The sequence below is a fragment of the Pezoporus occidentalis genome, unplaced genomic scaffold, assembly GCF_034315485.1.
Source record: "Pezoporus occidentalis ecotype Australia unplaced genomic scaffold, CSIRO_AGI_Poc_V1 ctg63, whole genome shotgun sequence".
Lineage (NCBI taxonomy): Eukaryota > Metazoa > Chordata > Aves > Psittaciformes > Psittacidae > Pezoporus > Pezoporus occidentalis.
The window spans coordinates 7,264,803-7,279,897 of NW_026915977.1; the positions used below are offsets into that span (position 1 = coordinate 7,264,803).

A 15,095-nucleotide genomic window follows, 5' to 3' on the forward strand; every position below is an offset into this window, starting at 1 on the left:
AGGTAGCTAGGGCAAGCAGTTGCCATTTGGGATATTTGCATTTCTCTTGCAACTTGATGCAGTTGTTGTTGCCTGAACTATGGTGAGTCCTCTCCTCTTTATGTCTCTGCTCACCTATCTGGAGATAACAGCACTTACCTTTGCCTTTGCAAAGCAGTTTGGAGCGATGCAAAGGGTACTGCAGAGGTGCAGAGCACCGCTCCACCTTCTAAAGAAGGACTTTGGGGAAGGAAATGGTGATGTATAACATTTTAACCTCACCCAAAATACATTGGACTTGGCTTGTGGAGTGGAAAAGTGAAAATACAACAGCCTAAATAAATAGTACGTGTCCTCTTAAGCAGGGCAAGGGCAGCATGGGAGGCTGTGGGAGGTTTTATTGTTGCTATTTTTTATTCACACTTCCTTGAGCCCAATTCTGGGAATTGTCCTGACTGCTGTTACGTTTGTGGCAATGTGCAGGTTGGCCAGATGCAGCGGGGCATGGAGTGAACAGAAAGAGGTTAAATTGATGGATGACCAACAAGAGCAGGATTGTGCCTCAGAAGACCAAGAAACGATCCTGATTAATGGGGTGAAAGAAAACGGTAAGGAACTTAATTACAGTACATGAGGGAGCAGTGACAACTTGCAGCCAACTTATTTCCCTAATTCTTTCCATGTATTTAATTTTAGCAGTGGGCAGGTATCTCTGCAGCGTGGAGCAGTTCAGTAGATGGGTATTTTCTGCACAGATGTCACTGCAGCTATGAATCTCCACCTTTTTACGTCTTAACAAGTACTGCTTTTGCCCATACATATGCATGGTGGGAAATATTCATGTGCACACGCAGTTTGAATTACAGATTTTAGTTTGGTTTCTTAGGGGAAAGAAGTCATACAAGACTATGCAGCCCTCTGCCTGTTGGGATTTCTTGCCTCTCTTCACAGTTACTTCTGAACCCACTAGCTAATCTCGGCAAAATTTGGCTGAAGGATACTTAGTCCCTACAACTTGGTTTAAAATTAGATTGGGTAGAAGAAACAGACCCAGATTAAGCACCCATGGAAAGGAAAGGCTGCACCTGTGACTCTTCCAGCAGCCAGCCCAAAATACCTAATGTTGCTGTATCTGTTTAATTGATTCCATATTTGCTTTCGAAAGCAATAACTAATTGGGAGTAACAGTGCTCTGCTGTCTGAAAACCTGATTGGAATAAATATGCCTCTGAGCAGTTTCTCAAGTCATTTGGACTGTAGTCACCAGCCACAGTAAATTCAGGGGCAGTCCAGCACTGAGGCAGAGCTTGACATTCCCATTCTTCACCATGTTTTTATTTTTATTTTCATGGCTTTTTACATTTTCTATTGCCCTGTAAATCTTGAGAGAGAGAGAAGTTTATTTATATATAAAGGTTTGACCTTACTAGCTATCAAGAACTGTTCTCTGACACAGAATCATAGAATAGTTTGGGTTGTAAAGGACCTGAAGATCGTCCAGTTCCAACCCCCCTGCCATGGGCAGGGGCACCTCACACTAAACCAGGTCACTCAAGGCTCTGTCCAGCCTGGCCTTAAACACCGCCAGGGATGGAGAATTCACAACCTCCCTGGGCAACCCATTCCAGTGCCTCACCACCCTAACAGGAAAGAATTTCCTCCTTATATCCAACCTAAACTTCCCCTGTTTCAGTTTTAACCCGTTACCCCTTGTCCTGTCACTACAGTCCCTAATGAAGAGTCCCTCCCCAGCATCCCTATAGCCCCCCTTCAGATACTGGAAGGCTGCTCTGAGGTCTCCACGCAGCCTTCTCTTCTCCAGGCTGAACAGCCCCAACTTTCTCAGCCTGTCTTCGTACAGGAGGTGCTCCAGCCCCTGATCATCCTCGTGGCCTCCTCTGGACTTGTTCCAACAGTTCCATGTCCTTTTTATGTTGAGGACACCAGAACGGAACATCTTGTATGTTCAAATCCTTCTGTCACTTCAAAACAAGGTGCTTAGAGGCAAATGCTGCTGTTATTCATCACCAAAAACCCTGAGCAACTCCAGACTTGAGGACGCCCATGAGGACACTGCAGCGTATGCTGGTGCTAGGTGAAATGTGCACTTGTACTTGCCCCTGCGATGTGATACTGGAGGTAACTGCCATTGTCAGCCCATCTCCTTCATGACTGCACATGGTAAAGCCACAGCTGATGACAGCGGCTGGAGCTGCAAGTAGATTTTCTAGCTGTGGTCCCTTTGTCTAATCTAATAGGCAGTAAAGTCAGTGTTTACCTCTTCAGCAAAGATGGGTGATTTCTAGAAACTGATACTGTAGCCATGAAATTCAATTAGAGAGGGCTTTAAAAGTGCTTTAATTAAATATAGTTTCAAGACTGGTTTGGGTTGGAAGGGACCTTAAAGCTAATCCAGCTCCAACCCCTGCCATGGGCAGGGACACCTTCCACTAGAGCAGCTCGCTCCAAGCCCCTGTGTCCAACCTGGCCTTGAACACTGCCAGGGATGGGGCAGCCACAGCTTCTCTGGGCACCCTGTGCCAGCGCCTCAGCACCCTCACAGGGCAGAACTTCTGCCTAAGAGCTCATCTCCATCTCCCCTCTGGCAGGTTAAACTTCCAGTTTAAGCATGGTTGTGTAGGAGGTGCCCCTGGATCCAAAGCAGTGAGCCACCAAGTAGCACTGATGCCACCACCTCCCTGTTGATGGCCCTGGGGATGGGGCTGATGCTCTTTGCCTCCTCTCACCCTAACCATGAGTCTGGTCTGTCTTCAGAGCTGGCTGGCAGCAGACAGCTCAGTAGTTTTCCACTCAGGCTGCCCATGTGCTGTTGAGTTAAACTGAGAAAGGTGGTTTTGTTTCTCCAGCATTTTAACTGTAGCCCTTTGGAGTATTGTTTACTTCGTAGCATCCCCTGAACATGCACCTGATCTTAGCATGATACAAGCCCTAGAAAACCAAGTTTTGGCATTTGTATTCCACAGGAATTAAGTTCACTTACACAAGTATAAACCTAACGAAACACCCAGGGACAGTTTATTTTATATAATAGCATCTCTGCCCATTGAATGCAGCATTTGAGGTTGAATTTCAGCTTTCTGCCTCCCCCTTCTTTGAGTCTTGCGGCATTCACAGACATTCTTCTTTTATCCTCAAATTTTCCATGCTTCCTGTCAGCTCCAAGCTGATTCTTATTTTATTTTACTTCTGAAGTGGAACTGCACTGGTTAATTTGTTTTGGTGCTTAAGGAAAAAGACACCACCTCTGCATTTCTGATCGAAAAACTGGTGGGAGGGACTCAAAAATCAGCTCGTTTTATTTATGTCATTTTTTAACCCTTTTTATTAAGGGAAACATCACAGATTTCAAACAAGTCAGTCTGGTCTTTTCCAAGTCACTCATGTTGAAGACATGAACTGCACTGCACTGCACTTCTGCTTTGATTTGTATAGTGGTCAGAAAGTTATTTGAAGTCCGCAGAGTGCTGCATGGCTCCGACTGCAGCTTGCTTCTACTGGCTTACGACTTGACCAAATGGCTCTGTCCCTAAGGCTCCTGTAGCACAAAACTGCTGGAACATTTTGGGATGAGATTAGGGGGATTTTGACCTCCTCTAAGTTTTATGTTTGGCACAGGCAGGCAGCCCTCCATCACATCCTGCTCCTTTTCATGTTGCCCACTTGGAGGCTGGAACCCTGACCAGCACAGTGGGTATTTTGTAGTGCTGGTGTTTCCCTTCCTTTTCTAGCTGTGGTCCCTTTGTCTAATCTAATAGGCAGTAAAGTCAGTGTTTACCTCTTCAGCAAAGATGGGTCATTTCTAGAAACTGATACTGTAGCCATGAAATTCAGTTAGAGAGGGCTTTAAAAGTGCTTTAATTAAATGTAGTTTCAAGACTGGTTTGGGTTGGAAGGGACCTTAAAGCTCATCCAGTTCCAAACCCCTGCCATGGGGAGGGACACCTTCTACTAGAGCAGGTTGCTCCAAGCCCCTGTGTCCAACCTGGCCTTGAACACTGCCAGGGATGCAGTAAGAGGGTTGCTTTTCTATCAGTTTTGAATAAAAGCAACCATGTAGGTGCCAAATCCCTTTGGATACCCCATTCCTTATGGCAGCCTGGTGCTCCAACTGCCTTTTAAAGGGCTTGTCACTCCTTGAGAAGCCTGTGTTGCTTCTGCTTTTGCCCCCCGCTTGAAGTGGAGCCACCATGAAGCCACTATATGGAGCCACTACAGAAGCATCGGGCTCAGCTCCAAGTCAGCAGAGCTTTATGACTGGTATGAATGCACACATTGGGGTGTATGTATATCTATATATATTTTTATATATATATATTTAATACAGTGATATCAGAGCATGTTTTTGGATGAAAAGACACCATATTTAAATTTCAAGGGTCGTCTCATCCATTGAAGCAGAAGTCAGATAAAAGTATATCCATGACTTTATTCTGCCATAAAAGCGTGCGACGAGGTAAAAATACAAAATCCTTAGGTTGAAAAAACCCATCCTTACATTGTTAAAAAGGCATTTTTAGAGAGTAGGGAAGGATGGCAAAAACCACAATAACTCTAACAACCATTGCTTTAAACTCTGTGGGACTTTCTACTTCCCCTTGGTGTGGACAGTGACAAAAAGACTTTTAAAGCTTCTTAAAAATAGCCATAATTTTTTGCCTCTCAAGCAGGAACGCAGCTCAGGTACGTTTCAGCTGCAGACACCACAGGGGGGATGCTTTGTTTCTTTAAGAATCTTATTTTTCCCTTAATTTTTTTCCATGTTAATGGGAACGTTTTTATTAGGCTTGTTTTGTTTTTTAATAACCTTGTCAGATTGGAAAGGCAGTATCCAGGTAACGGTATGTATATGAGGAGGAAAGAACGGATGGGTTTGGTTTGTTAAACATACTCTTGTACCTCTTCCAGCTGGCTGCACGGGGGGAGTGTTTACCTCTCCCTTCCTTGCACATCACCATGTTAATTACATCCGGAAGGGATCTCGTGGGGCATGTGCACTTCCCAAAGGAGCGGCTGGGAAAGGTCATAGCATGGGAAATGTCATAGCATCCTAGAATGGGTTGGGAGGGACATTAAAGCTCATCCAGTTCCAAGATCCTGCTATGGGCAGGGACACCTTCTACTAGAGCAGGTTGCTTCAAGCCCCATGCAACTCTGCCTTGAACACTGCCAGTGATGGAGCAGCCACAGCTTCTCTGGGCAACCTGTGCCAGTAAAGACTACTAAATAACACCCTCATAGTAAAGAATTTCTTCCTTATATCTAACCTAAATCTCCCCTGTTTCAGTTTAAACCCATCATTTTTTGTCCTGTCACTACAGACCCTGATGAAGAGTCCCTCTCCAGCATCCTTGTAGGCCCCCTTCAGATACTGGAAGCCTCTCAGAGGTCTGCACACAGCCTTCTCTTCTCCAGGCTGAACAGCCCCAGTTTTCTCAGCTTGTCTTCATACAGGAGGTGTTCCAGTCCCCTGATCATCCTCATCTGGGCTTGCTCCAACAGCTCCATGTCCTTCTTACGTTGGAGACACCAGAACTGCACACAGTGCTCCAAGTGGGGTATCTAAGCAGAACAGAGTAGAGGTGCAGGATCACCTCCTTTGACCTGATCATCACCACCAGACCCTAGGGAGAAAGGGAGCGGGGCGTTGAGCCCAAGCAGAGCTGCGAGGTTGTTAAATCCTCTTTTTCTTTGTTTCTTCCCTCCCTTGTCCTTACCCTTCCAGAGTTGCACGCCCTGGACGGCGATGAGAGGCCTTGCACCGCCACCGACGCCGCGGTCACGTTCTCAGCCTTGACGACAGCTCAGAAGGAAAACCACGCGTGCCACCGGGCGCTGCCTCCCCTGACGTCCAAGAAGCCCTGCTTGCTGAGCCCCCCGTCACCGCTGCGGCTCACGGATGTCCCCGAGCACGCCTCGGATGACTCCTCTGCCCACGCCATCTCCCTCACGTCCTGCGTGACGAAGGGCATGAGCTCCTGGTCACTGCCGGGTGACTGCGAGAAGGCTCCTTTCACCATGATGGAGCCTGGAGGCATGTCAGCGTTGACGGGTGACTGCTTGATGCAGCCGAGCCGGACCTGTCTGGGCTGCTTTATTGAATCAAAGGACGGCATTGATGCAGAGCCGGGAATAAGCTTGAAAGTGGGGGATATAAATAGGGATTATGACACCTGTTCAGTCTCTGATATAGGGATTCACTGCATGAGCACAGGAGAAACCATGAGATATGGGGATCAACTGCTTTCAGACCAGCTTTTAAGCTTCCCTATGCATAAATCGAGGGCAGCGGACAAAAGAGATGCAGAAAAATCTGACAGTGATTCAGAGGACCCCACTCAGAAAAATTATTACGAGGGATTACTATTAGACAAATGCAATGGTGAGGAACCTTTACTAACAAATCCCAACCAGGAATGGGGCTATTTTGAATCTTTCATTAGTGAAAGTAAAATTGAGCTGCTTGACCTCTGCTCCAAAAATGAGCTTTCTGTAAATCTGTTTTCTGAGGAAGACGTGGATAATTACATGTTCGATGACGACGATTCTACCTTGGGAAGCGATGTCTGCTCCCTAAAGATTAGATATGAATCTTTCCAGGACAACGTGCGGGAGAAGACCACCACCCTACAGGAGGACGCCCAGTTCAACTTCTTCCCCAGCGTGTTTGGGAACTGCACCAAAAGGGACAGCAGGAGCACCCTGAAAAGGGGGCCCAGCGGTGCCACCGACCCTTCACAATTCAAGTCTGAAGAAGGCATCATCTGGGGGGAGGAGGAGGAGGATGGTGAGGAAGAGGATGGCGAGGAGGAGGAGAAAGCTGCCTTAAATAAATCTTGCAACAGCACGGAGATGGTGCAGTACGTGGGCTCCAAGAGGAGCCACTTCTTGGACTCGGTGAATTCCACGGAAGACTCCGGGGAGTTCAGTGACGACAGTACTTGCACAGAGTCCTCCTACGACGTGCTGCGGGATATCAAGGACTGCAGCCGGTACCTGTCCCGGGACCACTCTGGCTCCTTCATTCAGCAGAACTATGGGCTGCGGGCTAAAAGGAAAGTGCGATACAGCGATGACTACCTGTACGATGTGGACTCCATCGAGAATGAGAAGATCCTGGATAAGAAGGAGTGGCTCCCTGATGGGCCCAAGGAAGAGGATGATGATGAGTGGTGCCCCAAGAAACGGCGAAAAGTCTCTCGCAAGGAGCCCCCCGTTATCATCAAGTACATCATCATTAACAGGTTTAAAGGGGAGAAGCATATGCTGGTGAAGCTCAGCAAAGTGGATGCCAATGAGACAACTGTTACCCTAAACGAGGAGCTGCTCAGCAAATACAAGAAGCTGGCCCCACTGAAGGGCTTCTGGCAAGAGAGGCAGCAGAGCCGGCTGGATTTGCTCAGATCGTCTCTCTACCACAAGCAGAATTTCTATCTTAACGGCTCAGATGCTTCATTCCTCCCTCACCCACGGAAGCGAAAATGCAAGCTAGCAAACAGGCACCGGATTCAAAGAATTAAAGCCATCGAGCAGTCAGTGAACAAGCTGGGTTCTTGCTCCTCTGATCACAAGCAGCCTTGCAGCAGTAAAGAGGACGCAGGCCTGAAAGGGCTGCCAACGTTGGCCATCGCTACCCCCAGCTGTGCCAATGGATTGCACGTACATGACATCCCAGGCATCACTGCCGTGAAATGCAAATCCCAGGAACGGGAGCACAAGGAGAGGAAAGTGCTCCGCAGAATCAAATTCAAAAGTGAAGCCAGGTTGAAGTGCAAGAAGATCAAAGCTGCTACCAGCACGGCGGAGGGTTCCCCGGCGCTGGAAAACCAGGACTCTGCAGCGCGTCTGAAGGACGAAAACATACCCTGTGCTTCAGACAGCTCACATCTCCCGGAGTGCCACGAGGATAAGGTTGCTAAAAATTCTCCTTTCCTACCATCCACCTCCTCTTCAGACAAGCCTCTGCCATCTGCTAATATCACCACCAATGTACCCCTGATCCCCGGAGGGTATCTGCAGACGTTGTTAGATGCTTCTGATTTGTCGAGCAACACCGGTATCTCATACTTCACCCAGCATCCCTCCGAGCAGCAGCAGCAGCAGCACTCGCTCCCCAGCATCGTCCCAGCGGAAAAGCCCTTCCCGGCTCTGCAGCCAGCGCAGAGCTGTGTGCTCTCCCCGCCCTCCGAGTCGGAGCTGCAGCAGTCTCCTGGCCACTTGGAGATGGAGCAGAGCAGCTTCAGTAGCATGTGGCCGGCCAGCAAAGCTGCTGGCAGCAACCACCAGGACTTCCCCGGAGACATGCAGGAGGCGGCCGGGCTGCCGAGCGAGTTTGGCAGCGGCGGCAGCACCACGGGTGCCGACGGCCTCCCTGCCTCTGGATACACTCAAGTCACTCTGAACAACGGCAAATTGCTTTACCAAAAAAATTACATGCCGGATAACCAACAAGTGCAGTCTGATGATTCCTATCAGTCATGTCATTTTAATAATGGAGAGGGGCGCTTTCATTTCCAGCGAGGTACACTAAGTACAGATGATGGCAGGCTCATTAGTTTTGATTCAGTGGGTTCATTGTCAGTTAGTTCAAGCAATTACAGTTCTTTAAGTTTAAAGTCTTGCGAGAAGGATGGTGAGGATGATATTAATGATGATTTCCTGGCCCACTGCAGTCCCAAGCTAGTGATCCAGCAAAGCATAGATGAAATCAGCCCATTGAAGGAGTCCACGGACCTTTTAGACATCTCCAACTTCACGCCTGATAGATTCCGCCAGTCGTCGCTTTCGGAGATGTCCCCTCCGGACACCCCCAACCTGTCCCCGCAGATAGCTGGCTCCGACACCAAGCCTCTGGGCACCCTGAAGGGCTTTCAAGAGAACCCCCAGGCTGCCCTCAACAGCTCCGAGAAGGTCAAGTGGAACTGTGGGGTCCTGCAGAGCGAGGATCAGGCAGATAATGGGTTTGCTTTAAATAATCACCAGTTCCAGTTCCATATGTTCAACGATGAAGATTCTGTCAGCCTTCTCGAAAAGAGTCCATGCTTGTCAACATTTAATGAGCCATCTGGTCAAATTAGCACCAATAGCAAAGTGTCAAAATCGAAGAGGAAAAGTTCATCCAGCAAGAATGTGGGTACAAACCAAAGCTCTTCCCCGAAAGCCACCCGGAAAAAATCGCCCAAAACCAACAAAGGAACTGATAAACCGCCAGGGAAAAACTCCAGGCAAGCTCCCAAATCCACCAGGAAAGGGAAGAATGCGGTGGGAGTCAATGCTGAGAAGGCTCCGGCTGTTGGCAGCAGGGTGGTCAACCAGCTGAGCAACATGGCCACTGCCACCAAGGGCCTTGCCGAGAGCTCTCAGCACTGCAGCCCAGCCGGGGTGAAACTGGGCAAGCACAATGGGCTGTCTGGAGAGTGGGCGCTGGGAAAAGAGGGGAGCACAGGCTGGTCAGAAGCCAGCTTGGGCAATGCCACCAGCCTCCTGGACGACGATCAGAGGGAGTTTGAAGAACCTTCCAACATCCTGTCCAACATCGCGTCGGGAATGGCGGATGTCCAGCGGTTTATGATGGCCTCCATCGAGCCCTTGTGGGGGCCTGTTAGCCACAACAGTGTTCCAGACATATTCCGGTCACCGGAATCCAACAGCCTGAAACTGAAAACTCTTAAGATTTTGGCAGGGACATCCCAAGAGTCAAAGAAGAAGGCGAATGGTGGCTCACCACCCGCAGCCAAGAACCACAAGTCGACCAACAAGGGCTCAAGCAAAAACGGCAAAGCAGCAACCTGCGATCCCGGTCGTCCCAACTGCTCAACCGGGTTCACCACGGACATTCCCACTCCCTTTTTTGATAAAAACTATAGTAACCTGAGCACTTTAGGCAATAACGGACCTACCCATAAAAAACTCTACCGTCACAAATCCAGTTCGAAATCGCTGCGGGATGAGAACTGTAAAATCAAGCGAATGGACCGCGAACAGCCCCACAAGGACCCACCCGTGACAGCTGCTTTTGAGAAACTGAGGTAATGCTGCACCAAACTGGCTGGAATGCCCCTTAACCTCCTTCCCACCTGCTAGGCTGCTCCTCAGTTTTTCCTTCCTAGAAAGCAAAAGTTGCATGAAAAAAAAACAAACACAAAAAAAGACATTCCCCTTTTTTATCATTTTGGTTTTGGGGTTGGTTTTGGGGTTTCTTTTGGTTGGGTTGGTTTGGTTTTTCCTTTTGAAATGCATGAAATACTTCTTACTTGCAAGCTACCTAAAGAATGACCAATTTTCTGGCTTGGCTGGGGGTGAAAACAAAACTAACAAGGCTACTCTTTCCTGCTGTTTGGCTTCTTCGGGTTTTAATTCCTTATTTATTGGGGGGAAAACGAAACAAACCACAATTTCACGCTGTTTTTAATGATTTTGGAAAGACTTTTTTTTTCTTTTTTTTTTTTTTTGAACATTTTGTAAGAAAAAGATTAAAAACAAATCACAAAAAAAATAAAAAAAAAAAGAGAGGTTATGCATCCAAAAGCCAAGATCTCAAAACTTAAAAGGCTCTTTTCCTTTGCAAATGAGAACTCGCTCCTAATTGAGCTTCACGTGGCAATTTTTGAGTGCTTTCTGGCCCCCTCTGCTGTTTTATCTCCTAACCTGCATCATCTAAAGCTGCATCTTCTCCACCCGCCCGCCTTTAGCGCGTTCCCTCCGTCGTGGTGGTGACTCCAGACGAGCTAACTTGAGATGGCATCAAATGTTTGATTTTTTTCCTGCAGGGAATCAGACTCCATTCTTCTTAAAGCAGAAACAACACTTTTGGGTTTTCCTGTATTTGAAGAAGAGACTCCCTTTTCTAGAAAGACGGTCGATGTTTGTTTCCTTTTGGTTTCTTTTTGGGTTGGGTTTACTTTTTGTTTTCCCATCGGTTCCTTTCTGAAATCTGCCTTGTGGTACGTTGAAATGTAAGTGCTGAAATGAAGAGTTTGAAATTGTGGGAATTTTATTCTTTGAAAGCAAAACCTAATCTGGTATTCTCTGTGAAAGACTGTTTTAAAAGTCATACTGTTGTACAGTAGTTTATGCACTATTACCCACAACAACAAAACAATTGTGCCAAACTATGAACAAGTGACTGTATTGTATATATTTTTACTTCTCTATCAACATTGGGTTGTGAGTGTTTTCTGCAGCTATGCCTTTTGGTTTTACTAGAAACATTCCAGTTGTTAAGTACTAACCACCCCCCTTTGAAAGCACCTGTAACTCACGAGGAAAACGATGTTGTTCACTTCTACAACTTACCAAAAGTTTTATGGACATGACTAAAAGTGTGCCAAATTTACTTACCTCATTTCATGGATTCACCCTGTGGTTTAAAGCTCATAAAGGGAAAAAACAAAAAAACAAAAAAAAGAAAAAGGAAAAAAAAAAACAAAAAAAAAAAGGAAAAGAACGGGGGGGGAGGGGGAAGGAAAAAGGAACTTTGAAACCGATGCTGGGAAATGGTAACGTCCTCTCTTTGAAACCGTGAACAGAACAACTTCATGGTGAAGTGTTGAGTTTCAGTATAGGAGAGAGCTGAAATGGTGGAGGAGTTCAGAAACCCACTGACACGGTAAGTTTGCCAGGAATTCAAGTGTCCGCATCTAGAGACTACAGAACAGCTAGCTGCTTTTCAAGTGTCTGTTTTCTTAAAGCAAAACCTGTAGCTGAAGATCATTTGAAATGCAAAGTTACATTGCTAATTCTTTGTATCTCAGTTTTATATATTTTATAAGAACCTGGGATGAATTCTAAAAGAGTTATAAAAACAGAACTAATACGTTTCGTACCTTTACTGCTATTTACTTTTCCTTTGAGTAATTTCTTGAACATTTTCGATGCAGAGCGTGTCCAAAGCGCTCTCCTTGTCATAGCTTTGGTGTTTCCTACATGTCTAACCTTGCGATGCCAATATAGTTTGAACTGTCAACAGCTAAGTCATTAGTTTTAAACACAACTCGGACCCTTTTCTTTGATTCAGTTCATAGGATCATAAAAACAAACGGAGCTATTTGTGAAGTCACCGATCAGGGCCGGATCATACATGACTGGACTTTATCAAGACAGCATTAAGGATTGAATGCTAAATGTATTCTCAAAAGGCCTTATTTGTAACCCTACTCACCACACCCTCACCCTCCACCACAATAACAAACCCAACAAGTATCTCTTTTCCTTGTGCAACTGAGAGCCTGTGCATTTTGCTGCTGATTTCTTACGAAACCTTGATATGCAAGAGCCCTGCTAACTGGGAGCTGTTGGGAGCAGAAGGACATGAGGCTTGGACATGTTTATGCAATAGAAAATTATGAGAAAGAGGAGCCTTAATAGCAGTCAGACAGGTCATGTTCTTGACCTGATCGTGAGCACAGGACTACACTTGGGTTTCCTTACAAGTAGGTTTTTTTCAGCCCAGGTGCAAGGCAAAACAGCAGAGTAGTTGTAAGTTAATTTGGCAAAACAGCAGAGTGAACACTTAGAGCTGAAGTGGAGCTGCAGAGTGTCGATTTGGAATCAAAATGTTTTCAGCATTTGCAGATCTCCAGCTACAGCTTAGGCTCAGCTCTGAATCCCGCAGAGAACAGCAAGGTAATTGCATTGCATTTTGCTTAACAGATGAAGGAAGGAACTCTGAACAAAACAGGAATTCTGAAAACCATCCTCTGAGTTCATTTATGCCATGAAAAATGCAATGCTGGTGTTGTCCGGAGCAAGTTGCTCTGGATGAGTGTGGTCCCTGGGTACCCTGCAGGGTGCAGCATCCCATCCCAGCTCTGGCTCCCAGAGGATGCTCAGGCTTTAATCCCTGGGTATTAGGCTCACCTGCAGCCACCACCCTCTCCCCTGCTACTCCAGTATCTGTCTTTTCTGTTTGTATGGTCATCAGGTGCTACAATCTCCAGCCACTGCCATGGTGTTGATGTATCCCGTTTTTTCAGCATTCCTCCTGCAGGCTGCAGCTCCCATGGAGACAGGTCAGGTCCAGGGCTGGGATATGGCATGGCTCTTCTTTTTGACCCAGAACCATCGTTTGCAAGCACATTTCAAGTGGCCTGCACTGTGCTCGTTATGCTTAATATTATGAATATAGGACTCATTGTAATAAGATACCCTGTACTGAAACAGGTAGCAATATTTATTGCTTGTGAGAGATGTTCAATAGGGCATGAAGATAAGGCATGAAACATATCAGCTGTTTTATTGTATGTTGGAAATCCATGAATACCCAGCTAGGTGTTTCAGGATGCTGTTAATCACAAATACCAGCTGCCTTATTGCTCTCTGCTTCAGTCCTTCTGTCTTTGGTGGTCATTCCTTGTCCTTCCATAAAATCTCTGACTGGGAAGATATTCATGAGCCTGGGTTCCTTGTGTGGCACTGGCCCTTCTCTATGGCTGAAAACGTGATCTCTGCTGACTGACCTCCAAATCTGGACCATTTGTCCTCCTCCCTTTTGATCTTGATAGAATCACAGAATGGTTTGGGTTGGAAGGAGCCTTTAATGGTCCCTGGCATGAGCAGGGATGTCTTCAACTAGATCAGATTGCTTAGAGCCCTGTGTAACTTGGCCTTGAATGTTTCCAGGGATGGGGCATCTGTCATCTCTCTGGGCAACCTGTGCCAGCGTTTCACCACCCTCATCATTACAGATTTCTTCCTGACGTCCTTCTCCACAGGGCTGCTCTCAATCCCTTCACCCCCAGCCTGTGTAGATACTGGGGGGTTCTCCAACCGAAGTGCAGGACCCTGCACTCGGCCTTGTTGAGCCTCATGAGGTTTGCATGGTCCCACCTCTCAAGCTTGTCCAGGTCCCTCTGGATGGCATCGTGTCCCTCAGGCATTTCAACCACACTACTCAGCTTGGTGTCATTTGCTGAGATTGTGCTCAACCCCACTGTGTTACTGATGAAGATACTAAACAGCGCTGGTCCCAGTATGGACCCCTGAGGGACACCACTTGTCACCCATCACCATCCAGACATTGAGCTGTTGACCACTACCCTCTGGATGTGGCATCATCCATCCTCATCCACTGAACAGTCCATCCATCAGATCCATCTCTCCCATTTAGGAAGAAGGATGCTTTAGGGGATCATGTCAAAAGCCTTACAGAAGTCACAGAATCAGAATCACAGAATCATTACATAGTTGACATCTGTAGCTCATCCCTTCTCCACTCATGTAGTCACTCCTCATAGAAGGCCACTGGGTTGGTCAGGCAGGACCTGCCTTTGGTGAAAGCCCTTTCTATTATTCTGTGCATCCCTTGCCAAGTCCAGGTCCAGCTGCTCCTTGGCCTTCCCAACCCCATCCCTACACAACCAGGCAACATTCCTATACTCTTCCCAGGACACCTGCCCCTGCTTCTACTGCCTGTGTGTTTCCTTCTTGCCCTTTACTCTGATCAGTGGGTCTCAACTCAGCCAGGCCATCCTCTTGCCTTCCTTTCCTGATTTCTTATACCTGGGGATCAAGAGTTCTTGTGCTCTATGGAAAGCATCCTTAAAGATCTGCCAGCTCTGCTCTGCTCCCCTGTCCCTGCAGACAGTTCCCTTGGGGGGTCTATTGACCAACTCCTTGAAGAGCTGCAAGTTTGCTTTCCTAAAATTCATCTCCACTTGCCTATCACTACCTCAAGGTTGTCATCACTCCCCACTCTTGCTCCACTCTTTGCCATCCCACCTCTCTTTCTCCGCTTGCCCTTCTTGTCAGTATTGGTGAGATTTTGTTTTTTATGGCACAGTTCCCAGCTGTGGGAGGACCAGGACATGGGTTCCATCCATCCCTGCCCACCATCCACGCACTCCGGGGCTCCCCGTGTTGGCTCCCATCTCAGCTCATCCTCCAGCTCAGTCCCGTTGCACTTACAGCCTCCTCTTGCATCTTCTTCTTGGGCTCCTGCCTCTTTGGGACAACTAATCCAAGCCAGGTAAAAGACTTTTATTCTGCAGCATCCACTGAAATGTCTTTTCTACTTTTTCTTGTCTCGCTCCTACTCTAGAGGCGTCCCACTGGGCGCTGTATGACAGGACCAGTGTCGGTGATGCTGCTCTCCTAAAGCT

The 15,095-nt window shown here is 47.1% G+C and overlaps 1 protein-coding gene across 4 annotated transcripts in view; it reads left to right on the forward strand.

Annotated features, from left to right (window-relative positions):
• NEXMIF (neurite extension and migration factor) overlaps positions 1-11,821 on the forward strand; it is a 165,021-nt gene extending 153,200 nt beyond the window's left edge. For 3 of the 4 annotated variants that reach the window (XM_062640129.1, XM_062640131.1, XM_062640130.1), the window contains 3 exons: positions 463-587; positions 5,723-10,025; positions 10,767-11,821. In XM_062640129.1, the coding sequence (XP_062496113.1) occupies positions 512-587; positions 5,723-10,025; positions 10,767-10,956 (4,569 nt within the window). In that variant the 5' untranslated portion in view covers positions 463-511 and the 3' untranslated portion in view covers positions 10,957-11,821. Of the gene's footprint in view, positions 1-462; positions 588-5,722; positions 10,532-10,766 lie in introns of those variants that run through there. The other variant, XM_062640132.1, reaches the window with a different exon arrangement.
• Positions 11,822-15,095: the final 3,274 nt, after the last annotated feature.